The sequence below is a fragment of the Silurus aristotelis genome (genome assembly GCF_946808225.1).
Source record: "Silurus aristotelis genome assembly, chromosome: 3".
NCBI lineage: Eukaryota > Metazoa > Chordata > Actinopteri > Siluriformes > Siluridae > Silurus > Silurus aristotelis.
Window position 1 is genome coordinate 2,625,840 of NC_139576.1, and position 25,408 is coordinate 2,651,247.

Genomic DNA, 25,408 nt, shown 5'->3' on the forward strand with positions numbered 1-25,408 from the left:
CAATCTTGATTATATAATGGAAATCCAAATGTGGACAGTTATCAAGGTAGACAGCTATCATATATTGATTCCTTTCCGGACAAACATGTAGAAAGTGTGTGTAAAAAAAAAAAAGTCTGACCCTCTATGTATAAAAGTGTGTTCTGAAATAATAAAAAATGACACAGTTAAAGTGCCTGAGGACTCCAAACAAAACGATGAGTGCAAAACTACAGAATTGCTAAATTGAGATTTATTTTATTTGATTAACATATCTTGAACATTTTAATGTGTTGTGACACAACATTGAACAAGAAGAGAACGTTTTGATTGAATAAGTATACACCTCCCTTGGATAATACAAAGTAAAACCTCCCTATTGGTTAAAATATATGTTTAATTCAAATGATTAATACTTATACATTGAAATATAAAAGACAACGAAATTGTAGAAATCAATGAGATTTAATGACCTGACCAGTCTTTCAAACTAAATCCTGTTGAACTGCTTTGGGATGAACTGGATCACAAAGTGAAAAAGAAATATTCAACTGGTGAAAAATTCTTTCGGCCAATTTTACAAAAGGGATGACAAAAATGTACAAAAATAAATTTTCCAAATGCCAAGAGTGTGTAAAGATATTTTATATGTATTTCATGTGCTACCTATATAAAGTATATCAATTCATTCATGTTTATGTCATTTTAGATATTGATGTTCTTCTCACAGATCCAAATATACTGGGAATCGCACGAAATATCAACCCAGTTTGGTACAGGTTCAGACCGATAGCCAGATACAGCACAGTCCTCTTCACCTTTGTTGTTGGGTTCCCCACTACTCCAGAACCTAAAAGAACAGAACCAACAACCAAAAGAGTGAACAGCCTACCAAATAATCAGTCTGCCTCATTATTTACTACATATGTTAACCTTGGTTACACTAACTCAAAGTCAACTCCCTAAAACCTGTAGATTTTTAAAGGGTGGCTGTGTAAATGTAAATGAGAGTTGGGTCCAAGAGGTAAAGAAAGAGTTGTTAGTTGTCACTGTCACTACAGTCTTTCTCATTAGGGATAAACCTTTAAGCTTTAAATAATAACATATAAATTTTTTTTTTACTTATTATTTTTCAAAGCCACTTTGGAACAATATCCATTGTTGAACATGCTATACAAATAACATTGAATTGAAATGAAATTGGTCTCTTACCCATCGCTCACTGCTGTACCATCCACCCATTTCCAGATGCCCTCATTGTTTCTATCATTTGCACCAATCCAAGCAGCCTCTCCTCTTCTCCACACTTCAACAATGTCCTGGTTATCAATAACAACTGATTATACATTCAAATCCACAAAACACCAATGGACAGACACTGGGTTAATTTTTATGGCAGATAATTGGAGATGTTTTATTACTGGACAAACAAATAAAGGTATTTGATTGCAGGGTGGGCTTAAATCATTATTTCCCCAGATTATCCAGTGGCTATTAAGTACCTGGGTTTAACTGTGCAAAATAATAGAGTGTGGAAAGCAGGATAGCAGGAGTGATTTGTGATAGAAGATTATCTGCAGGAGTAAAAGGCAAAGTTTATAGGACTGTGGTGAGACCTGCGATGTTGTATGATTTAGAGACAGTGGCATTGAGTAAAAGACAGGGGGTGGAGCTGGAGGTAGCAGAGCCGAAGATTTTGAGATTTTTATTTGGAGTGACGACGATGGACAGGATTTGAAATGAGTTTATTAGAGGGACAGCGCATGTAGGACATTTTGGAGACAAGGTGAGGGAGGTGCGATTGAGATAGTTTGGACATGTGCAGAGGAGGGACATGTGGTATATCAGTAGAAGAATGCTGAGGATTGAGCCACAATGAAGGAGGAAAACAGGAAGGCCAAAAAAAGATGTTTATGGAAGTGTCAAAGGAAGACATGCAGTTAATTGGTTTGAAAGAAGCAGATGTAGAGGACAGAGTAGTATGGAGACGGACCTTGGGTAGTTTAAGGTGCACCTACGTCGAAAGCCATGCCTTTTGGCCAACCTAGGAATTGGGGTGCAGCTCGGCCCTCCGGTTGGCCCAAGGGGCATAGCTATAAGAGGTCTTAGTTGGAGGATCTGCAAAGGCAATAGACCTGTGGCGGCGGTAGGCAGCGAGTTATCAGTGTACTCCACCTACAGCAGCTTGGGCACACAGGATGCGGAGTCCGGTTTCTAAGTCCTCATTAAGCCTCTCAGTCTGGCCATTAATTTGCGGGTGAAACCCAGTTGGAATTGGAGACCTACGAAAACGGTCGGTGGGTGGAGATCAGTTGGTGGAGGTCAGTTGGTTACGAGGGGCAGCTACCAAACTGTAAACTCAGATAAATCGCAGATAAAAGTTGACAAACCCCAGAAACCTAGCTGATCTAGCTGATTCTTAGAGGAGGGTTTGAGCCACGAAGATGAATCCCAGGAAGGAGGTGCTAGGGACATGGAACCTACACTTCTTTGCTTTGTTACAGACCGTTCTGATGAAGGCGCTGGAGTACCGATCAAATGTGGTGGATATGCTTGTCCAGGGACTGGGAGAACTGGTTTAACATATCCCACAGCACGTCGTTAACGAGTGCTTAAAAGACCGCTGGCATGTTGGTGAGGACAAATGGCATAACCAGATATGTGTCCAGCCTCCCCACAGTAGAGACACAGGCCCCTGGAGCTATGCTTTTCCTTGAAATGTGTCGGTGGCCGATTTCCATAGGACGAGGCAGAGAGTAGGGTTCTGGAGCTGCGATACCTATTAAGGGTGTACGATTGGGGTGGAGCGGCAGTACTGCGCATCGAGTAAGGAAAGAGCAGCAGTGCACTGATTCCCCGGAGAACCGTTCCGGTGGCATCAGATGAGGTTTGTGTGGTCTGACCATGACCAGAGCGGAACGGTTTCAGCCATAGTTACTGGAGAAGGCAGAAGAGCGACTACTGGTCATGGGTAATGCAAATCTGCTTCAGGGAGTCTATATCCTCTCGTAGTACCTGTGTGTCCATGGGAGCCATAATTGGCCAGATTCTTCTGTCAGGATGTGTGATGGGAAGGACCCAAATACAGGCCGCCGAAGGATACATATTAACAGTCTTTAATAAGAGCAAGGAGTAGAGCAAAAATTACCACTGTCCAAAAATTTTGAAAAACCAACCAAAAACCAACACAAGCAAAGAATCCAAAGACAGAATAAACATGTGCTAAATTAAAGCTGGAAAACAGGAGGAGCAGGAAAAGAGCTACTACAATCTACATCTACAAAGATCTAGAGTCTTCAATTAAGTTTTGGTTTTCTCTTCATTTTTTCTGTTTTTACCTGTTCCTCTCTGTTATTTATGATCACCAGGTCTGCTCCTTTCTCCTTGCAGTTTTGTCTGCTCTCACTCCAGCTCTTCTTCTCAGTAGAGAGGTAATAAATACTGGAGCTGAAGTATATCCATCCTGGTGTGTTAATATCTTTCTCTGTACGCACAGTAGATTAAAAGTACTTTAATAATAACACAGCATCATAACCACAAAATATTCAATCAAATAAATATTTTGATTTAAGTTCTAGTTCATCACTCCTAATGACCAGGGGTGGTGTTTAAACACCTGGGTTCTTAGTTATTATATGTAAGTATACTAGTTGCATATGCATGTTTTTATTGATAGAGAAGGGTTTATCAAATTCTGTTTGAAGAAAACAAAACCCCACACCAGAAGCAAAACAATTCCTACTTCTCATTATGACCTTTCTTATATGGACAGCATCTACTACTGGTTGTCAATCGTTATGTTGGCCTGCAATTAGTTTAACACAACCTACATCAACATAAGAGCTCAGGCAGTTGAATGGTTAGACTTTTAAATACAATTATTATTATCTTGACAGTCATAGCAGGTGCACACCTGCAGTTAACTAACAAAACGGTTAGCATTAATGCAATATTGCAATCCACATATCTACATATTCTTTTGTGAAAAAGGATTTGGGCACCAAAATATACCTTTCTCCAAGTCCCAAATTAATCATTAGACAAGTGCTGCTAACATGACAAATAATGATTAAAAAAATATGGTGACTGGAAAAGCATGAGACCATCTTAAGACCTCCATAAGCATAGGGAGGGTGGGCTGTTTCCTAATGTAATCTGTGTAAACCTGTAGGTTAGACTGTGCCCCAGAAAAACTACACTGTTATTGTTTAAAATAAAGAATAACATAAGTTTTTAACTGTTTAAACACTGCCCCTGGAGGTTTTGTTGCTAAAAGGACCACAAGTACATGCTTTACAAAACCAGTGTTTTTAACCCACTGCAGATGTGCTGTGTGCTTTTGACGTTAATGAACATTCACTTACTTAGCTGAGAAAGCATCTCCTGGAGTTCATCACTCTTGGCCTTAAACTGATCTCTCTCTTCAGCCACAGTTTTGTAACTTTTCTTTAAGCTGTCTCTTTTTATCGTCAGATTGTTGTAACTGATCTCTAACCGGCCTCTTGCTACAGACATGCTGTGGAAATTGACCCAGAGTGTTACGGCGACAGAAAGCAAGAGAACAACCAGCATCAGCAGAATCACCATAACCAGTCTGTAACATCTGTGTCCTGCAAAGCTAGGTCCTGAAACAAAAAAGCAGAAGAAACTGTAGATATTTTCTACATAGTATGATGTATTAACATTGTTTTTGAATCTGTTAATGTTGTCTACTACAGCATCAGAGCAGCACTATATGTGAATGTGTGTGTGTATGTGAGCTTACCTAAAGTTAGAGTTGTTTTATTGCTTCTGACCATTTGAGTTTCTGGAACGTCACCCATGTAGATATCTTCATGTAAAATCTGTTTGTCCTTTAGATTGACTGAGCTGCTGTGCATGGGTTCATAAACCGATTCACTCATATTAAATGTAATTCCACTCCGCAAAGACACAGGGAATATAAAAAACCTTTACAATCTCCACCCTAATTTTTTATTCTGAGAAACTGTGTTCCGTATATTCATTTGTTCTTAGGAGAGGAAGTTGAAGTAAGATTTCTATGTGTAGTATTTTTCTGTAGATGTGGATATGTGGAAATTACTAGTGGGGTGAAAGGTGGTGGCAATTATAGAGCCCCCCCACTGCTCAGTGGGTCCCACAAAATCCAGTAGTTATACTATAAAGGCCCCTGTTATGTAAATAATTATAATATTTATATTAGTTGTATGCCTGAGATTAGATGAAAACCACAAAAACTTTTAATTTGACGAAAGAAGTTTTCCAAATATCTGCTCCTCTCCCCTCGCAAAAAATGGTTTAGTCCAAGTATTTATTAATTATTTAGTCAGTTTTATCTGTTTTTATACATTATATAATGTTATATTTGATTATTTTGCTGGTACTGATGTTCAGTTAAAACCTTTATTTATATTAATTTATGATTTGTTATTTTGTAAGAAGTCCCCATTAGTATACATGTGAGCCTCCATGGTCATATACTGCACAATACATGATATTGGTAGGTTGGGGGCCAAGAATTCTCTAGCAATGGCCCTGTTTACTCCCATCAGTGGCGGGCCATAGTTTTTACACCTAGGCTGTTCACTGCTGTCCTACCTGAATCAGTCCACCTCTTAATACCACCTTACGACACCACGGCTACAGAAACCATTAATATGGTCTAAGAGAGTGCTGCATCACAGACAGGTATCTCATGCAAGAATCATCGGCATTACTACAGCAAGAAACCCAATAAACTCAATTTAATACATTTCCTTTTATAGCAGCCACAGCTGCACTGCCCGCATACATCATCTCTAGTAGAAGCATCAATATTAGCCTCATAAAATGACCCTGGATTTCTGTGGATTATTGGGCGTTTTTTCCTGCATTACGATTTTTTGGGAGATTTGACATAAAGGCAAATTGTGTGGATTTGGGCAAATTCTACAGAAAAATGCAAAATAATAAATGGTTTATGAAAAAGCCAAACAACTGTTTTGAATTTGGCTGAGCTTTCCTCACGATGCCCAGCTTTTCTTGAAAGTCCTTCTTGTAAATGTCCTTGTAAGTGTATCTGCCACCAAATGAATTTCTTCTCCTCTGCCGCCGTTATGAAATAAAAACAAAAAACAATTATTAAATAAACATGCATATTTTTGAGTTTACGCAGTTTTGCTACAGATAAGATTTGCGAGCTTTGATGACATTTTAAGTTTATTATTGTTTGTGTTTGAGTTTCTGGAACTTGCAGAGGTTGCATAAACTGATCTAATCATATTCTTATGATATAGGAAATGAAAATAGTCTTCATTGTATTTTGCAACCTTCACCCTAGATTTTGATTTATGAGAAACTGTGTTGTTCCCTAAATGCATATGTTCTTAAAAGAGGAAGCTGAAGAAAGTTTTCTATTTTAAGTATTTTTCTGTATCTATGGGAACTGGACTGCAAAAAATGTAACATAAGTAATGGTTTGATAAGATGACCAGTGGGAACAGTGTGTGTATAAGGAGGGGATACACTATGGACATGATGGCAGTTCATTTATCCAGTGTTATTCCATGTACTGTATGTTTTTTGTGGGAAACTGGAAAACCAATGTGGACCCAGGGGGAACATGCAAAAACAGAGAGCAGCTTGAACCACAACATTGCAGCTGTGAGGTGATAATGCATCACGCTGCAAAGGAATCAAACCAAAGCCATGTGGTAACTGTGCTTGTTTGTTATAACGATTTAATCAACCCTGCAAAATCATATACTTTCCTGATGTTTAAATTATATATACTTCCATTACACAGGACTATATAGCATTCCAACCTTTACACTGTTTAAACAGGTGTACCATGGGTTATAATTCAAAAACCTTTCTACTCAGACCACATCTCTGTTATGCTAATTCCAGCATACAGACCGCTTATCAGACGCTCTAAACCGGTTTTGAAGCAGAAGCCATCTTTGCTCTTTAGGACTGTTTTAAGTGCACTGACTGGGAGATGTTTAGGGAGGCTGCAACCAACATGGATTTCATCAACTTACATCAGCAAGTGCATTGATAATATGACCACCTCCAAGACCATCACTACATGCTCCAATCAGAAGCCGTGGATAACAAGATGGTCTCAAGAACAGCAAGGGCCAAACTGTCCCGAACCATCAGAGAAGTGAAGTGCACATGCCAAGCAAATCCACAGCGACTTCCAGGACAGCGGAGACACCCGGCACATGTGGCAGGGCAGCCAGGTGATCACGAACTACAAGACAACTTCACCTCTTTGTGACCGTGACGCCTCCCTCCCAGAGGCGCTGAACAACCTCTATGCCCGGTTTGAGGTGCAGAACACCATGGAGGCTACCCTCCTCCCAGTGACCAGTTGCTCTGTCTATCCACAGCTAAATTAAGGAAAACTCTATCCAGAGTCAATGCACAGAAGTTTGTTGGCCACACAAAATTCCTGGCTGAGTGCTCAGGGAATGCACATAACAGCTAGTGGATGTCTTTACTGATATCTTCAACATCTCCCTGAGCAGCAAGGTTGTTCCTATGTGCCTCAAGACAACAATCATTGTCCCGTTCCAAAAAGTCTACAGTGTCCTGCTTCAATGAATATCGTCCCGTCGCACTCACACCCATGGTGATGAAGTGCTTCGAGATGCTGGTCATTAGGCACATCAAGACCCAGCTTTCACCCTCACTGGATCCCATTCAGTTTGTGTATCATCCAAACCGTTCCACTGACGATGCCATCTCTACGACCCTCCAACTGTCCCTCACCCACCTGGACAATAAGGACACTTATGTACGTACAAATGCTGTTCATAGACTTCAGTTCAGCATTCACAATCATCCCACAGCACCTGATTGAGAAGCTGCACCTATTGGGCCTGAAAACCTTCCTCTGCAACTGGATCCTAGACTTCCTGACTGGGAGACCTCAGTAAGTCCGGATCAGGAACAGTATCCCCAGCACCAACACACTGAGCACAGGGGCCCCTCAGGGCTGTGTGCTCAGTCTGCTGTTATTCATTCTGCTGACTCACGAATGTTTAGCAATGCACAGCTCAAAACGCATCATCAAGTTCGCAGATGACGCGATCCTGGTGGGTCTCATCAGCAAGAATGACAAGTCAGCATACAGAGAGGAGGTGAAACAATTAACCGCCTGGTGTGGCACAAACAACCTTTCTCTGAATGTTGACAAAACCAAAGAGATGGTTGTTGTCTTCAAGAGAGCACAGAGCGACCATTCCCCACTGATTATCGATGGATCCTCCGTGGAGATCGTAAAGAGGAGTTATAAAATTTGCTAATTATTTCATTCTGCATTTATTTATATTTGAAACAATGTCATTTTCTCTATTCACTGTAGGTGGTTTTGTAAAAATCTCATCACAGGAACTGCTATAGTGGCTAAGAGCAGCAATTGCTATAAATAGTTTGCATTCAATTGTCACCCGGTGAACAGCTGATAACCTTAACAATGATGGAACTATAATGAATGGACATTTTGTGTCACCCAGATGAGCATGAGGCTCCTTTCAGGGTCTGGTTCCTCTCAATGTTTCTTCCTCATTTCATCTCAGTGAGTTCTTCCTAGTCATGGTTGGCAACTGCTCACTCATTAGAGATAAACATATAGGAAATCTTTTTTAAATGTAAAATGTATATGTGTAATCTGTATATTCCTGTAAAACTGCTTTGGGACAATATCCACTGGTAAATGTTTTATACAAATTGAATCTAATTGAACTAAATTGAAGCATGAACTCATATTTATTACTTATACAGTGTTTTAAGGATTTATAACTAAAGATTTATCTATACCTTCTCTTGTCAGTAAGCAATTAGTGTCAGGGCGCCACCGGCTTCGACTCTCTTTGGCGCCCCGCCCACATATAGCGCTTTTCCATCATATTAACCACCAACACCTGAGCCTCATCTACCTGGTCTACTTAAGGACCTTGGCTCTGCTCTCGAGATTGTCCATTATTGCATGTTGTGCTAGAAGAGCTAGACTTACTCCGGAACTATGTGTGAACCTCGCATCTTCCAGGCGCTTTGGGAGCTTTCCCTTCTTTCTACGCTTACGCTATCGAAATTTTGTGGACCTCACCCATCCAGGGTGTACCACGGATAACTGTTCTTCACTTCGGTATCTAGGTTGGACTTTGTGGACCTCGTCCCTACCACGGATACACCTGCTGTTGCCTGTTTTCCCTTCTATCACTATTTCTATTATTTTAATTAAAACTCATTCGAACCGCTACGGATTTCACCTCCATTTCTTCTCACCTGAGAGAATAACGGACCTTCAAAACAACGCGAGTAGAAGAAATCGCCATACCTCCAATGGAGCCACAATCCGGCACTTCTTCGGACACGGTCCGCGAGTTCACCGCCACTTTCCGGGCTGCCTTCTCTCTAGCCACTGCTAGCCCAGTGGCCGCCTTATCCGTCGGCAAGCCCAATGGCTTCCAGGCATCGTTTTCCGGTGATGCGACCAAATGTCACGGCTTCCTGCTTCAGGTAAAGCTCTACTTTGAGCTTCAGCCCCACAAATTCCCATCTGATTGCGCTAAGGTGGCATTCCTTGTGTCACTACTCTCTGAAAGAGCGCTCGCCTGGGCGCAAGCTCCCTGGAGCATGGAAAGCCCGCTATCAAGCGGTACCACCGGAGCACTCTCAACGGCAGATCAGCTGCTCGGGTTACGCCAGGGTTTGGATAGTATCGCCGGCTACAGACTGCATTTCCGCACCTTGGCGACCACTAGCGGCTGGAACGAGACTGCACTCCTGAGTGTGTATCGCCAGGGACTTAACCCGAAAGTCAGCTATGCCATGGCAATTTATGATGACACTCTTGGTCTGAAAGCATTTATTCAACGATCGAGCGGGATGTCACAGCACCTCGCAGCCTGCCATCTGTCGGAAGTTGAGACCACCACCGTGTCGGTGCCACCACCGCCTCCCAAACCAGAACCTATGCAGGTGGGGTTGCAAAGGTTGTCTCAGAAGGAGAGGAACCACTGGCAGGTGGCTGAAATATGCCTCTACTGTGGAAATCGTAGTCATCGCATCCCTGAGTGCCCCATTAGGCCGCCCAGACCAGCGGTGAGTACCGTTGAGTTTCCCACCGACATTTCCTCACTCTCTAAACTGGTCATAACACTCCTAACCCCCACTCTTGATGTCTCTGTGTCTGCACTATTTGACTCCGGCTCGGCGGGGAAATTCATCTCCCAGGGATGCCTTGACCGGCTCCGGCTTCCCCAGGAGAGGGGCTCCCAGAAGCTAGAACCCAAACCATCCAAGGACACCGGCTGGTTCGGGGTTGGGTGAAGTACTGTGCCCCCCCCACATTACACTCAGAATGGGGGTGCTTCACTAGGAGGATATCCGGTTTCCACGGTCGCCGTCATCTTGGGGAGACCCTGGCTCACAAAGCATGCACCCCGATGCTCCTGGGAACCATGTGACATCTTAGAGTGGAGTCCGTGGTGCAAGGAACAGTATCTCACTCATCTCCCCATCAGTCACCGCCACACTATGACCGTGGCCGCCACCCGGGTGGAAGACGCTCCGGAACCAACCTGGGTGGAAATTCCAGTGGAATACAACAGCTTCGCATAGGTATTCAACGCCCAGGCCACCACTCATCTCCCCCCTCACCGGCCGTGGGATTGTGCAATATAACTTCTGCCTGGGGCCAAACTGCCTAAAGGCCGAGTATATCCCTGTCCGCTCCAGAACGCAAGGCCATGGAGGAGTATTTTTTGCAAGCTCTCTGCTATGGATTCATTACACTCTCATCCTCACCTGCCGCTTCCATCTTCTTCTTTATGGAGAAGGATGGCACGAACCCACGACAAGCCCGATGGGCGCTGTTCCTTACCCGTTTCCGGTACACCCTCACTTACTGTCCCGGATCGAAGAATGCTAAAGCAGACACCCTTTCCAGGAAGTACACCCCGGTAGAACCGGTCGAACCAATCATTTCCCCGAAACTGATCCTCGGCCCTATCCTCTGGGAGGAGCTCCGCATTGCCACTTGCCATGAAGCAGTTGAACTCCTCAAGAACACTCACGAGGGACCCGGGTCAGGCCATCCAGGGAGAAAACGGAGTATCCGGCTGGAACAGGCACGTTACTGGTGGCCCGGAAAAAATCAGGACATAACTGGATATGTAGGCAAATCAAATCAAATTTTATTCTTTACATACACATACATACAGAGTATGACATGCAGTGAAATGCTTGATACGACTGACCGGCATGAGGGAATAAGGTGGGGGAAGAAATGTGCAAGAATGTCCCACCTATGCTATGGCCAAGGTGCCCAGACACCTTACTGTCGGTAAGCTGGTACCCCTACCAACACCGCACTGTCCCTGGTCCCACCTCGAGATCGCCTTCGTGATGGACTTACCGCAGTCGGAGGGTCACACATGCATGCTGGTAGCGGTGGATCGTTTCTCCAAGGCGTGTTGCTTCATCCCGTTGAAGCGCCTGCTGCTGCTCTCGAAACAGCCGAAGGCCACTTTCATCATGTGTTCTGAAATTTCGGGCTCCCGGGGGACATTGTTTCTGACCGAGGGCCCCAGTTCACATCACATGTCTGAATGGCGTTCTTGCCTTGAATGGAGTATGCACAGAACTCATTGTGTCAGGACACGACAGGCCTCACTCCCTTCCAGTGCGTGTTGGGATTCCAGCCACCCCTCTTCCCGTGGTCGGAAGAGCCTTCCCACATGCCCTCCATGAACTACTGGTTCCGGGAGAGGAACCAGGTGTGGGAGTCCGACTGCAGAGAGCCCTTCGCGCTACCCGGAGACACGCCGATGCGCGCCGGCAGGACGCACCATCTTACCAACCGGGGGATCGGGTCTGGCTGTATATGAGGAACTTGAGGCTGAAGCTGCCATGTTGGAAGTGGAGTCCCCGGTACATTAGCCCTTTCCGTGTGGTGAGCCAGATCAACGAGGTGTCCCATCGGCTAGACCTACCTGCCAGGTACCCAATTCACCCCACCTTTCACGTGTCTTTATTGAAACTCTCATCTCCAAGAAATGCCGGGAGGGCCTCATCAACCAGAGGAGCATGGACAGCCCACGGTCTATGCTGTGCGGAAGATCCTGGAATCCCACCGTAAGGGTGGACGGCTGGATTACTTTGTGGACTGGGAAGGCTATGGTCCGGAGGAACGTTCCTGAGTTGCCCGGGTGGACATGCTCGACCCTGCTCTCCTGGGGGAGTTCCACGCAGCCCACCCGCTATGTCCTGTGCCCAGGCCCCGGGGTTGGCCCAGGCGCAGAGTTTGGGCATCGGGTGCCGCTTGGGGAGATAGCATCACTCTAAGATGCTCTCAGATTGTTAGTTATTACGCGTTGTGCTAGGAGAGCTAGACTTACTCCGGAACTACGTGTGGATCTTGCCTCTTCCAGGCGCTTCGGGAGCTTTCCCTTCTTTTTATGATTACGTTATCGGACTTTGTGGACCTCGCCCCTCTAGGGCGTACCCTGGATACACCTGCTGTTGCCTGTTTTCCCTCCTCTCACTTCATTTCTGTTCTTCTCATTAAAACTCGTTCGGACCGTTACGGCTTCCGCCTCTGTTTCTCCTCACCTGACAATTAGACTCTGCTACTGGTTTGCACAAATTTCTGTCAAAACTTTTATTCAACAATTATTCAAACCCTTTTTTTTCCCAAAGCAGATTACAGAATTCTCCATTATAAACATTTCCTCGGATTAGTCATGTACTTTTAGTTTTGCTACAATTGTTTCAATATGTTTTTATACCATAATAATAAGTATTATTTCAATTCAGTACTTATACCTTTTGTTTTCCACCTCTAAATGGGCTAAAATTCTGCTATTATTCATCTTCTAGTATTGTACTAGGAGATCCAGGTTCATACACACATCCCCAAATATTTATGACTTTCTAATTTTTTTTTTAAATGTAATTTTCTAAATGTGATTCTCATTATTCTGAAATTCTTTTTCAACACCAATATGTGTCTCTAAAGGCATACAAGATTATTTACAAGGTTCTAGGGGAAGGAAGATGAGCAAAGAGAAACTATTTAACCACATGATACAATAGCCCTCAGCATTTACTATTAAGGTTAAAGATTTTTTTTTTATGTTTATTATATTTATGAAACTCGAAGTTTGAATGAAGCTTAGGAATTATTTGAAGTTTGAATGGAACACCTAGTTGAAAGTCAGTAGGATTAAGACAGAGTATGCATGTGAATGAGAGGGAGGACATTGGAGTGGTGCGGTTGCAGGAAGAGAAGAGGTGGATTAGAAATGAGTTTATTAGAGGGACAGCACATGTAGGACGTTTTGGAGACAAGGTGAGGGAGGTGTGATTGAGATGGTTTGGACATGTGCAGAGGAGGGACATGGGGTATATTAGTAGGAGAATGTTGAGGATGGAGACACCAGGTAGGAGGAAAAGATAAAAGACCAAGGAGGAGGTTCATGGATGTGGTGAGAGAAGACATGGAGGTAGTTGGTGTGAAAGAGGCAGATATATCATACTGCATGACAGCATGGGCCCAAGCCACTCCTACTGCAACCAAATGCATATGTTCTGTATACAATAGAGCAATAAAAATTATGGACAAAAAAACAATTCGACACCATCACTGTACCATTTTTAAGAAATATAATTTAATGAATTTTGAGTGTTTTAGCAATTTTTGCTTTCTTAAATTAATTTATAAGTGCATTAATCATTTAGTACCTGAGCCATTAAGTTCATTTACTGAGAGACAGAGCAGCATTTAAGTCACTAGGAGTTTTACAAATCATGACTATAAAATCCCATACTGTAGGACCAGTTTTGGTCAGACTACCTTCTCTGTGAAGAGCTCCAAACTCTGGAACTCATTACCATCTGACAATAAGACTATACTGGACTTTAATGTGTTTACTTCCAGGCTAAACTGGTTAAAGACAAACCAAAGGTGCACTCATTTTTAACTAGTAGGTAAGAGTTGTATATGATATATGTGTGTATGTAAACTTTATGGGTAAATCTCATGGGTAAATTTTATTGTGTATGACTAGGGACGGGAATTGTCCATATCATGTTATTTGTTTAAATTAAAGTACTTTAGTATGTAAATTGTACTGTGTTTAGAGCCCAACCAGGGACAGGAGTTGAAAATTAGCATTTGCTATAAACTTTTTATGTAGCATTTCAGTGACAAGCTTGCTTTGACACTATGTATGTTGCATTGTCCCTGTCAAATAAATAAAATGAAATGAAAATGAAATGTAGAGGACAGAGTAGTAAGGAGACAGATGATCTCCTGTGGTGACACCTAGTGGGAGTAGCCAAAAGAAGAAGAGGAAGAAGAATGGAACAGCTAGTAATGGGTATCATGTAGGAGGTGTTTTGAAGAGACCTAGTCCTAAGCATGTACTGTTATAACCTTAATAAACTTGTGTTGCCTGCCCCCCGTTTCTTCCCACCTGAGCCAGTAAGATCTCCACAGCTTGCTTTCATTTCTTTAATGAAACAACAATGAGGAGCTGGATTCACTGTGAAGCTTTCCTTTTCCATCTCAGTAGATCAGTGAGCGTGTGGGGCTTGTTCTTGAACACTGGGGATTGTTTTGCTTATTTCTAGTCTTAATTAAAGTCATGCTTGACTTGAATTAATAAGTGGTTAATGGATGATTCATTTTTGACAGATTTTATTTTATTAATATTTTTTACCACAAAGTCAATTTACTGCAAACGCATTTAATCCTTGTTATAGATTTATTAAGACAGATATTAGAGACAAAATTTACAAATAAGTTTAGAAACTTGTAAAGATGAATAATGATGATGTCATAAGCTACAACACGTGCAGGTTACAACACTACAGCTACAACACGTGCTTAACTTCTCGAAAAAGTGTTCACCTGTACGTGAGTCATGGTCACATTTGGGAGAATTATGGTACAGTTCCAGGACAAACCCTTTCCTACAGGTTTTGTTTTGGTTCTTCACAACAGATATTACATGACCTTTTTTTATGCAAACTGTGCTCTAACCTGCCAGTGTGAAAGCATCACATATGCTCTGAGACCTGAGAGTGATTTCTGTGTTCTTAAATGTGATGTGAGAGTGACCATTGAACAAACCAAATTTTTCTCATTCTCTTACCTTTTGGTCACTGTGGTACCGTCCACCCATTTCCAGGTCCCTTCACTGTCTATGTCATTTGCACCAATCCAAGCACCTTGATTTCTTCTGCACACCTCAAAAAAGTCCTGGTGTGGAATAAATACTGATTTAGATGTTCCCATTCCATGACATACAGGAGAAATATGTCTTTCTTTAATAAATTAATGACATAAAAACCACAGTTCAAATCAGTTTTTAGATCCTGGGTGTTTCCTGGTTTCAAATCTCCGAATTGGCCTGTTGGAAGAAGCTCCTCCTCATTCTCTATGTGTTCGCTTTCAAGGAGCGGCACGCAACAAAGAAAAGAGTTCATTGTTGGAATGGCTGAGGTCCTTCACAATCTTCCTGGCCCTGGTCCTGCACCGTGTGCTGTAGATGTCCTGCAGGTTAGGAAGTTCGGTGTGGATGGTACGTTCAGCTGAACGCACTACCCTCTGGAGGGCTCGCCTGTCCTGCATGATGCTGTTCCCGAACCAGGAAGTGATGCTACCCGTCAGAACGCTCTCAATGGTGCAGGTGTAGAAAGTCTTTAGCACCTGAGAGGAAAGTTTAAAGTCCCCATAGCGTCCCAGATGGTACAGACGCTACCGGGCCTTCTTCACCAGGGTGTTAATGTTACAGGACCAAGACAAGTCCTGTGTGATGTGAACACCTAAGTACCGGAAACTGTACAGTGTCCTGAGGGTGCACAGCTCAGAAATTCTGGTCTTTCCACCAAGGTGATAGAGGACATTCTTCAGTCCAGAGCCCCCTTTATGAGGAGGTTGTATGCCATGAGATGGCATCTGTTCAGAGGATGGTGCGATTCGCACAGATTGGGTCCAGTTACACCCTTAGCCTTCAGTTCTGTGCCAGTGCAACCGATATCCCATTGTTCTCATAACTATATATCATTCTAAAGCTCTAAGTCTCAAGCAGTGATTTTAGATCACTGCTTTTCAATGGAAAATGTATAACAAATGTATTTGGTAAATTTATCTAAGCAGTACACACAAACAACATGCATAAAAAAAATGCAGTACCTACACAATTATTGTAATAAAGTGTCACAAACGCATCCACTTCTGCTAATCCTGGTTTATTTGGAAAGATGCGGGTCCACTGAACAACATGCCGCATTTTTGCTCTAACCAAACAATAGTGTTGTAATTTAGATTGTTATTCTTTTGTTTACATCACAATACTTCGTTTAGTGTATTGTCTGTATATGTTTCCAATGGCTGGTGGGCAGACACTTCACCCTGATAGCAGATAATTTCCCACTGAAGTGGATGGCTAAAGCAAAAGACACAAACGTCCATATAAAACAATGGATTCTCTTTTGCAGGACTCATTCCAGGTGCAACACAGAGCAGGAGCTGACCATGGCAATGCAGACGGCCTCTCCTGGAGATATTTACTCTGGTCCTAAAACCCACTAAAAGTAGGTTTGCAGCTGAGGGGGGTACTGTGATGACGGCACTTTGGCATGCAACCGCTGCAACACACTCTGAATATGACTGCAGGCATAGTGCTGAACGGACAGCGCCAGTTCAGCACCAGTTTTTGGAAAGCCAAAAGCAAATAACAGGTGGGAGGGCCAACGAAACCCAGACATGGCGGCAACTGATCAGGAGCATGGCTGCTCCTCACCATCCTTGAAAGCCTAACGCATATAAAAGGAGGCTGTGCGGCCTGAAGAAGGGAGCTTTGCCTTTACTTCAAACAAAACCTGTTTTTAAAATGAAATGTTGATTTGGATAGGCATTATTACTTGTTTAGGTTTATCAGACCCATTATAGTGACTCTTTATGAGAAGAAATGGTAATCAGACAGATAAAATTGGAGGGTCGAATCCACACGGGTGGGTTTAAAAAGCAATGAATTACATTTCTGAGTTTATACTGCCATCTACAGAAAAATACATACGTTTTCTTCAACTTGAAGGTTTGAAATTAGGATCAGTAAAGTGTTTGACCAAATTATTTCATGTTTTAACTGCCATCTTCAAGTCAAGTCAAGTCAAGTCAAGTCAAGTTTATTTGTATAGCGCTTTTCACAACAGACATTGTCTCAAGGCAGCTTTACAGAAATCAACAGTCAAGGTGAATAGTGTGTATTTATCCCTGATGAGCAGCCGTGGCGACTGTGGCAAGGAAAAACTCCCTTAGATGTAATGAGAAAGAAACCTTGAGAGGAACCAGACTTAAAAGGGGAACCCATCCTCATTTGGGTGACATCAAGAGTTTGATCATAAATCTTTCAACAATACAGAACACTGGAGAGTGAGAACTAACATGAGTACTGGAGTATAAGATTATAAGTAAATGTTCTTTCTCCAGTCTTTGGTATAAAAGTAGGAGCTACTGAGCTCAACATTTGTGATCATCACAGATCCAGCATCAGCTTCTCCATGCCAGAGCCTTTAAACACTTCAGGAGGTCCAATGTCAAACTCCACACATGCAGCGGGATCCAATTGGCACTGGTACATCTCTAGATGGTTCAGGATGTTTGCGAGTTTGGCATCTACTTCTTTAAAGTCCATAATCTTCATGAGGTGGGACGTGACTGGAGCTGGCCAAACCTCAGGAAGCCTCGGGATGGGGAGAGAAAGAGAAGCAGTGGAGAGGAATTAGCGTAGCTGCTGTTCATGATATTAACAGCACAAGTTGATAATGTGCATGTGATCAGATGTTCTGGAGCACATGGTTATGATAAGTGATGTGTGTTATGTGTGTTATGTGTAGGCTTTGCTAAAAAGATATGTTTTTAATCTACACTTAAACTGGGAGAGTGTGTCTGAGCCCCGAACACTGTCAGGAACACTATTCCAGAGTTTAGGAGCTAAATGTGAAAATGCTCTACCACCTTTAGTGGACTTTGCTATTCTAGGAACTACTAGAAGCCCAGAGTTTTGAGATCTCAGGGAGCCTGACGGATTGTAGCGTGTTAGAAGACTGGAGAGATACATGGGAGCCAATCCATTTAGTGCTTTATCAGTGAGAAGTAGTAGTTTGTAGTCTATTCGAAACTTAACCGGAAGCCGATGTAGGGATGATAGGATTGGGGTTATGTGATCATATTTTCTTGACCTTGTAAGAACTCTGGCTGCTGCATTCTGAACTAACTGAAGCTTGTTTATAAATGATGCAGGACATCTACCTAGTAATGCATTACAGTAGTCTATTCTGGTGGTCATGAATGCATGGACGAGCTTCTCTGCATCGGATATAGACAACATATTTCTTAGCTCAGAAATATTTCTAAGGTGAAAGAAGGCTGTTTTTGTAACTTGGTTGATATGATTTTTAAAAGACAAGTTGCTGTCTAAAATAACTCCCAGGTCTTTTACTGTTGAAATATAGTTGGGTATCATCAGCATAACAATGGAAGCTAATTCCATGCCTTCTAATAATATTTCCTATGGGAAGCATGTATATTGTGAAGAGTCCTAGAACTGAACCTTGCGGCACGCCATAGTTCACTAGCACTAGCCTGGATAGCTCTCCGTTTAAATCTACAAAATGGTAACGATCGGACAGGTAGGATTTAAACCAGCTTAATGCCTGTCCCTGAATACCGATGTAATTCTGTAAGCGATCAAGGAGAAGATCATGATCTATAGTGTCGAACGCAGCACTAAGATCTAGTAAAACTAACAGCGAGATGAAGCCTTGGTCTGAAGCTAAAAACAGGTCATTAGTGATTTTAACTAGAGCAGTTTCTGTGCTATGATGGGGCCTAAAACCTGACTGAAACTCTTCAAAGATATTATTCTCTTGCAAGTGGGAACATAACTGGGCAGCGACAATCTTTTCTAAAATCTTAGACATAAATGGGAGATTTGAAATGAGTCTGTAATTCAATAGTGTGTTTGGATCCAGATTAGTTTTTTTAATGAGGGGCTTAATAACTGCTATCTTGAGGGATTTAGGGATGTGACTTAACGATAGTGAAGAGTTAATAATATTCAGAAGAGGTTTACCAGCTGTATATAACACTTTCTTCAGGAGATTTGTTGGAATTGGATCTAACTGAAATGTTGTTGATTTAGCTTTGATAATAACATCATACAGCTCTTCCTGTCCTAAACATGTAAAACAGTGTTGTGGAGTTAAAGGTAACACTGTCTCAGGAGAGGGTCTCAGAGGTTGAACTGCCACAATTGTTTTTCTAATGTTATCTATTTTTTCAGTGAAGAAATTCATAAAGTCCTCACTACTAAACTGTGATGGAACACATTTTTCAGATCCCTGATTTGTAGTTAGTTTAGCGACTGTAGAAAAAAGGAACCTGGGATTGTTTTTGTTATTTTCTATGAGTTCGCTCAGATGTTCAGCTCTTGCAGCTTTTAGCGCCTGTCTGTAGCTGAGCATACTGTCTTTATACGCAACTCTAGATCTTCAGGAAATGCAAAGGGATCGGTATTGTCTCCAGCTGGGAGGTGTGGGAATGGGCACAACACAGTTATAGCACTCGGAGTGTACGTTCCACCTAATAAAAGTAAAGTGAACTGGAGAAATCACATTCCAATGTAGTGCTTATTGTCACCACAGATTTCAACCATGCAAACCTTAGGACTGTGCTCTATAACTTACATCAGCATGTGGACTTTGCAACCAGCTGGCAGATGTTCTTACTGACATCTTTAGCATCATTCTGAGCAGTGTAGATGGTTAGAATATGCTTTAAGGCACACATCCTTCTGCCTATGTCCTGGCTTGGTGACTACCGTCGTGTCGTTCACTTCCCTCTGCAACTGGATCATAGACTTTATAACTTAAAGAGTTCAAGCCAACAATATATCTCTAAATGTGGTTAAAGTAAAAGAGATACATTGGTTATTGACTTTAGGAGGACATTTAGTGATCACTCCCGAATATCACCGGCTGCTCCATAGAGATTGTCAAATTCCACACCAAATTCCTTATTTGTTATGTTACCTGTATGTACTGCAAAGTACACAAATATGTTGCAGTGTTGTAGCTTACCTGGGATTTTCAGCATTTGATAAACACAGTGATTCAAACATTTTAAGGTAAAAAGAATTTTTTATAATTGAGATTATTATCTATAATTGAGTTTTTACTTAGTAACTATTATAAATCAAATAAGTTAATTTTAATAATCCCACAATTGTTTTTACAATAAAACACAGAAAACATGTTTCAAATGTTTCAATTGTGGAAATGTACCATTTAAAGGAAAACATAACAGTGAATTTGAATTGAGATTTTGATGGCCACAACATGTCTCAAAAAATGTGGGACAGAATCATGTTTACCATTTGGGAACCAGTTGCTTGAATTTTGGGAGAATCAAATTGTCCTATTGTTGTCTGATACAGGATTCTAGCTGTTCAACAGTTCTAAGTCTTCTCTAGAGTATTTATTTTTTTGCTTTATATGTCAAAAGTTTTTAAATGGTGAACTGTCTAAACCAGGCCAGGTTACCAGCCAGACTGTTGTAATAGATGCAGTATGTGGTTTAGCATTGTTTTGCTAAAACATGCAAAATCTTACATGAAAAAACTGGAAGGAAGCATGTTTTTCCTCTTAAACTTTTATTTTCCTTTTAGCAATTGATGTAGAATATGTGCAAGCTGCTTATTCCCTTTACACTAATGCACTTCCACACCATCAGTCTCACCGCATTTCGTGATATAGTCACAAAATTGAATCTTTTGATTCTTCCACCTTATTCGTGTCACAAGCAAAGGAGGCTGAGGATCATAAATAATGCTGACAGAAAAGGCGAATATAATCTTTTTTTCCCATTTTTAATCAGAGAATAAGTCAGAAAATTAGGGTTACAGTTATACTGTAATAAATGTGTGTCTCTATTTAATCTTTTTTTTTTTTCCTTAATTAACCAGGAGAATATATTTACTGTATTTTGACCTGAAGGAAACATTGATTATAGTTTATAATAGTGAGTAGCTTACAGAATATAAAGCAATAAAAACAAGAATAAAATCTCCTTCTTAAATGTTAAGTAATGGAGCTTGAAGATTTAAAAATCAATAAAAAATTAGAAAACAAAACAGTACAGTGTCCGTGGAATCCAGTGGCAGAAAGAAACTTCTGGCTGAGACACCAAAAAATACATCCAACTGAAATACATTAGTCAGTGACACCACAAAAAGAGGGAAATTCATGTCCATTAACATGAACCAATAGATTAAATTTAATGGCTATCAAAAAATGCTCTAAGACTGGACTTTCTGAACCCAGGCAGTGTTTTTTATTAAAGAATCTGGTCTGTTTTAATGCAGTGCTGCAGGAGGGCCTGAAGATTTTTCCCCTAATTAAATTAAATTGCATTTCTTTGATGATATTATGTAATGTAGATGATGAGATGATTAAAGCCTTCACAAACATTACTCTGAAACTGTTCCATAATTTGTAGAAATAGGATTTTTGTAGATTTTTTATGAGAATGTTGATGGAGAAGTATAGAGAAGGTCAGATGGAGTTGCATTGTGTTTGTGGATTTAGAGAAAGCGTACGACAGGGTGGAGAGAGGAGTTGTGGTATTGTATGAGGAAGTCAGGTGTGTCAGAGAAGTATGTGAGGGTGGTGCAGGACATGTTTGAGGACAGTGTGACAGCAGTGAAGTGTGCAGTAGGAATGACAGACTGGTTCTAGGTGAAGGTTGGACTGCATCAAGGATCGGCCCTGAGCCCTTTCCTGTTTGCAGTGGTGATGGACAGATTGATGGACGAGGTCAGACTGGAGTCTCCCTGGACTATGATGTTTGCGGATGATATTGTGATTTGTGGTGAGAGTAGGGAGCAGGTGGAGAAGATCCTGGGAAGGTGAAAGTCAGTAGGAGTAAGACAGAGGACATGTGTGTGAATGAGAGGGAGAGCAGTGGAGTGATGCGGTTGCAGGGAGAAGAGGTGGAGATGGTGGAGGAGTTCAGGTACCTGGGGTCAACAGTGCAAAGTAATGGAGAGTGTGTTAGAGAAGTGAGGAAAAGAGTGCAGGCAGGGTGGAGTGGGTGGAGAAGAGTGATAGCAGGAGTGATTTGTGATAGAAGGGTATCTGAAAGAATAAAAGAGAAAGTTTATAGGACTGTAGTGATACCTGAGATGTTGTATGGATTAGAGGCAGTGTCATTGAGTAATAGGCAGGAGGTGGAGCTGGAGGTAGCAGAGCTGAAGATGTTGAGATGTTCATTGGGAGTGGCGACGATGGACAGGATTAGAAATGAGTTTATTAGAGGGACAGTGCATGTAGGACATTTTGGAGACAAGGTGAGGGAGGCGAGATTGAGATGGTTTGGACATGTGCAGAGGAGGGACATGGGGTATATCAGTAGGAGAATGCTGAGGATGGAGCCACCAGGAAGGAGGAAAAGAGGAAGACCAAGGAGGAGGTTTATGGATGTGGTGAGGGAAGACATGCAGGTAGTTGGTGTGAAAGAGGCAGATGTAGAGGACAGGGGGGTATGGAGACGGATGATCCACTGTGGAGACCCCTAATGGGAGAAACCAAAAGAAGAAGAAGATACTGTTCACATGCGCTTTTGCACTTCTCTACTGCTGCCACTGCTGTTTTTGCACTGCATTGTGTCTGTTTACAAATACTCTCTTGTTTATAATCCTTTATAGTCTTTTTTGCACATTACTGTATAATCTGAGTATAATAGGTATATAGTATACAATAGGTTACTGGTCGGCGCTATTTTGTGTTTTGTGTATCTGTCCGCTTGGTTGCACACGATGAACTTTATGTGGCAAGGACACTTAGTCCTTGCTTTGTGTTCTTGTTTAATATTTTGTTTAATGTAGCACCAAGGTTCTGGAGGAACATTTTCTTATTTCACTGTGTCACAATAAAAGCTTATTTACTTGACTTGACACAACACAAAAGCAATTTTTTTTCTCTCCATTAAACTAAAACCAGGCGAGCTAATTAATATGTGATTCTGCAATCTGAGATTAGTGAGGTGTTTGAAACCCTACCACCTTCTTTTACTGCCAGAGTAAACAAAAGGACATTTTAAGTGCATTAATGAGCGTGTAAAATACACTTACTCTTCACTTTACTGGGAACACATGTCCACATGCACATTCTAATCACTATCCATAAACTAAAGCAGATACAGGGCAAAATCTGTTCACACCAAGAGGTGGCAAAACTTTAACTGTGGAATTGAACTTGGCTTTAGATGGGTTGGTTTGACTATTTTAGAAATTTTTGATCTTCTGGGATTTTCATTAATTTGCTTGGGCTTGGGTTTTGTTGGTGAAAATGCTTTTTTTATTTTAGAGATATTAGAGAAAAATTGCCAGATTGGTTGAAGTTGCCAGGAAGCATGAAGTTATTAATATAAACACTTAGCACAGCTATTTTGAGTAGATTAGTGTCTTAACATGTCACGATTCCTGTCAACTGAGAACAGAAGCCTAAGGCTATAATGGGCAAACTTGACACTTGAAGAAGGAAAAAACACACCTTGTCTTTTTTTCAGTCTGAAACTGTCCACTTTGGGTGAGTTGCAGGATTCACATTCACAAGCTTTGCATCCAGACTGTTAAGGGCACTAGTAGAAGTAAACTTTCCAATTCATGCTTTTGTTACTATCTAGATTATCTAGATTAGACTACTGTAATGCTTAACTGTCTGGGTGTTCAAGTCAGTGCATAAATAAGCTTCAGTTAGTCCATAATGCAGCAGCAAGCGTCTTCACTAGATCTAGGAAATATGACCACATCACTCCTGTTTTAATCATCTACACTGCTCCCAATTACATCTCGCACTGATTATAAAATACTACTACTGACATGCACACACTCAGGTTTGTTGATTGTGGTGTGGTGGCGTCTCTGATCACAGAGATCCCTCATGTCTGTGTTACTTTCTGGTTCTCTCTTTTAGCTATGCTGCCATAGCGAGTCTTGCCGGAGTCCAAACTGCACAGTGTCCTTAACTTTTCTCTTTTCTCTCTCTCTCTCTCTCTCTCTCTCTCTCTCTCTCTCTCTCTCTCTCTCTCTCTCTCTCTCTCTCTCTCTCTCTCTCTTTCTCTCTCTCTATCTCTCTTGTTAAACATGCTCCTGTGGTACCAGTGACCACTCTGTTCCTGCCCCTCACCTCGGATCTGCCTCCTGGCCTGCCTCTGAATGGTGTTCTCTTCAATTATAGGCCACTCTGTGCAGCTGGGGATCTATTCAGATAAAAGGCCTGGGGATCCATGAAATTATGCAGGAACACAGGAGCTTTAAGGATGGATTTGGACTGTACGTAATGTCAACAGTCTGCTACATTGACTCAGGACTACAGTTTGCATCTGATCACCATGACTGCACCTTTATCTGTAATAAATGGGCATTCGGTGCAACCCAAATGAGGATGGGTTCCCTCTTGAGTCTGGTTTCTCTCAGGGTTTTTTTCTTATGCCATCTCAGGGAGTTTTTCCTCGCCACAGATACCACCAGCTTGCTCATTAGGGACAAACTTACACTTATAAAGAACTCTTCTTCTTCTTTATTTTCTTCAATCTGGTTAACAACTCTACGGCCATCTCTCCTAAACATCTCCATGCTTCTACTGGTTTGTCATCCGGTCCTATCGACTTTCCACTCTTCATCCTCTTAACCGCTGCTCTCACTTTCTTCACTAATCCTATCCACTTCCTGCTTCCCCATCATCCAACCTTCTCTCTCTCTCATTTTCCTTTTTCATCAGCTGCACATACACTCATAAAGAACAATTGTATTTATTCTTTCTTATCTGTGTAAAGCTGCTTTAAGACAATGTCTTTTGTTAAAAGTGCTATACAAATAAAAATGAATGGAACTGAATTAATGCTATCATGTTACTGTTTAGTAAAACGTACCTTTCCAGCCTTTTTGTGTCCTGTCCCAACTTTTTACAGTTACAGCTACAGTTTTCTGTTTAGAAATGGGGACATAAGTCACTTATTTCTGATTTCATGGGGTATTTATAAGGGTTTTAATACAAACAAGGTCATAACTGGGTTATTTCCCCTTAATGAGTTCAATTATGAAGTTTGGCAGTGATGCACTGGTTCACAATCAGTCTGTTCCCAGCAGGTTTGGCTCAGTGATTGGCTGAAATTGTGTATGGTATCTTAATTGTGGTTGGTATCTTAAGTTTGTAATCTAGCAAACCAGTGTTGATTTATTTATTAATGAAGACTCAAAGCACTTTTGTATGTTGTTTTGAGTAAAGGCATCTGCTAAATGCCATAAATGTAATGTAAATACTTCCCCGTGAGTGTAATTAGAAGGCTGATTGGAGAGTGTTG

General features: G+C 41.7%; 3 protein-coding genes across 6 annotated transcripts in view; 1 reads left to right on the plus strand and 2 right to left on the minus strand.

Moving 5' to 3' along the window:
* The window catches only part of LOC310723321 (uncharacterized protein), a 487,719-nt gene that overhangs the window by 231,727 nt on the left and 230,584 nt on the right, over window positions 1–25,408 (plus strand). The gene's annotated exons all lie outside the window — the stretch shown is intronic.
* LOC310723315 (CD209 antigen-like protein 2) lies at window positions 211–5,003 on the minus strand. Its single transcript, XM_083536133.1, has 5 exons — window positions 4,745–5,003; window positions 4,344–4,604; window positions 3,318–3,463; window positions 1,192–1,298; window positions 211–829 (listed from the first exon to the last, which is right to left on the minus strand). Exons 1-5 carry the CDS (start codon window positions 4,881–4,883, stop codon window positions 685–687), a joined length of 798 nt encoding a protein of 265 aa, XP_083392259.1. The 5' UTR covers window positions 4,884–5,003; the 3' UTR covers window positions 211–684.
* Window positions 14,822–25,408, minus strand: part of LOC310723318 (CD209 antigen-like protein 2) — a 35,490-nt gene continuing 24,903 nt past the window's right edge. Inside the window, exon 4 of the mRNA XM_083536141.1 lies at window positions 14,822–15,238. Within this exon, the coding sequence (XP_083392267.1) occupies window positions 15,128–15,238 (111 nt within the window). The 3' untranslated portion in view covers window positions 14,822–15,127. The remainder of the gene's footprint in view (window positions 15,239–25,408) is intronic.

Coding starts and splice junctions, on each gene's coding strand:
- LOC310723315 (XM_083536133.1), bottom strand. CDS start 4,883: ATGAGTGAATCGGTTTATGAACCCATGCACAGCAGCTCAGTCAATCTA. Junction 3,464..4,343: donor GGAGATGCTTTCTCAGCTAA/GTAAGTGAATGT, acceptor CTGTGCGTACAG/AGAAAGATATTAACACACCA. Junction 830..1,191: donor GGTACAGCAGTGAGCGATGG/GTAAGAGACCAA, acceptor CTGTTCTTTTAG/GTTCTGGAGTAGTGGGGAAC.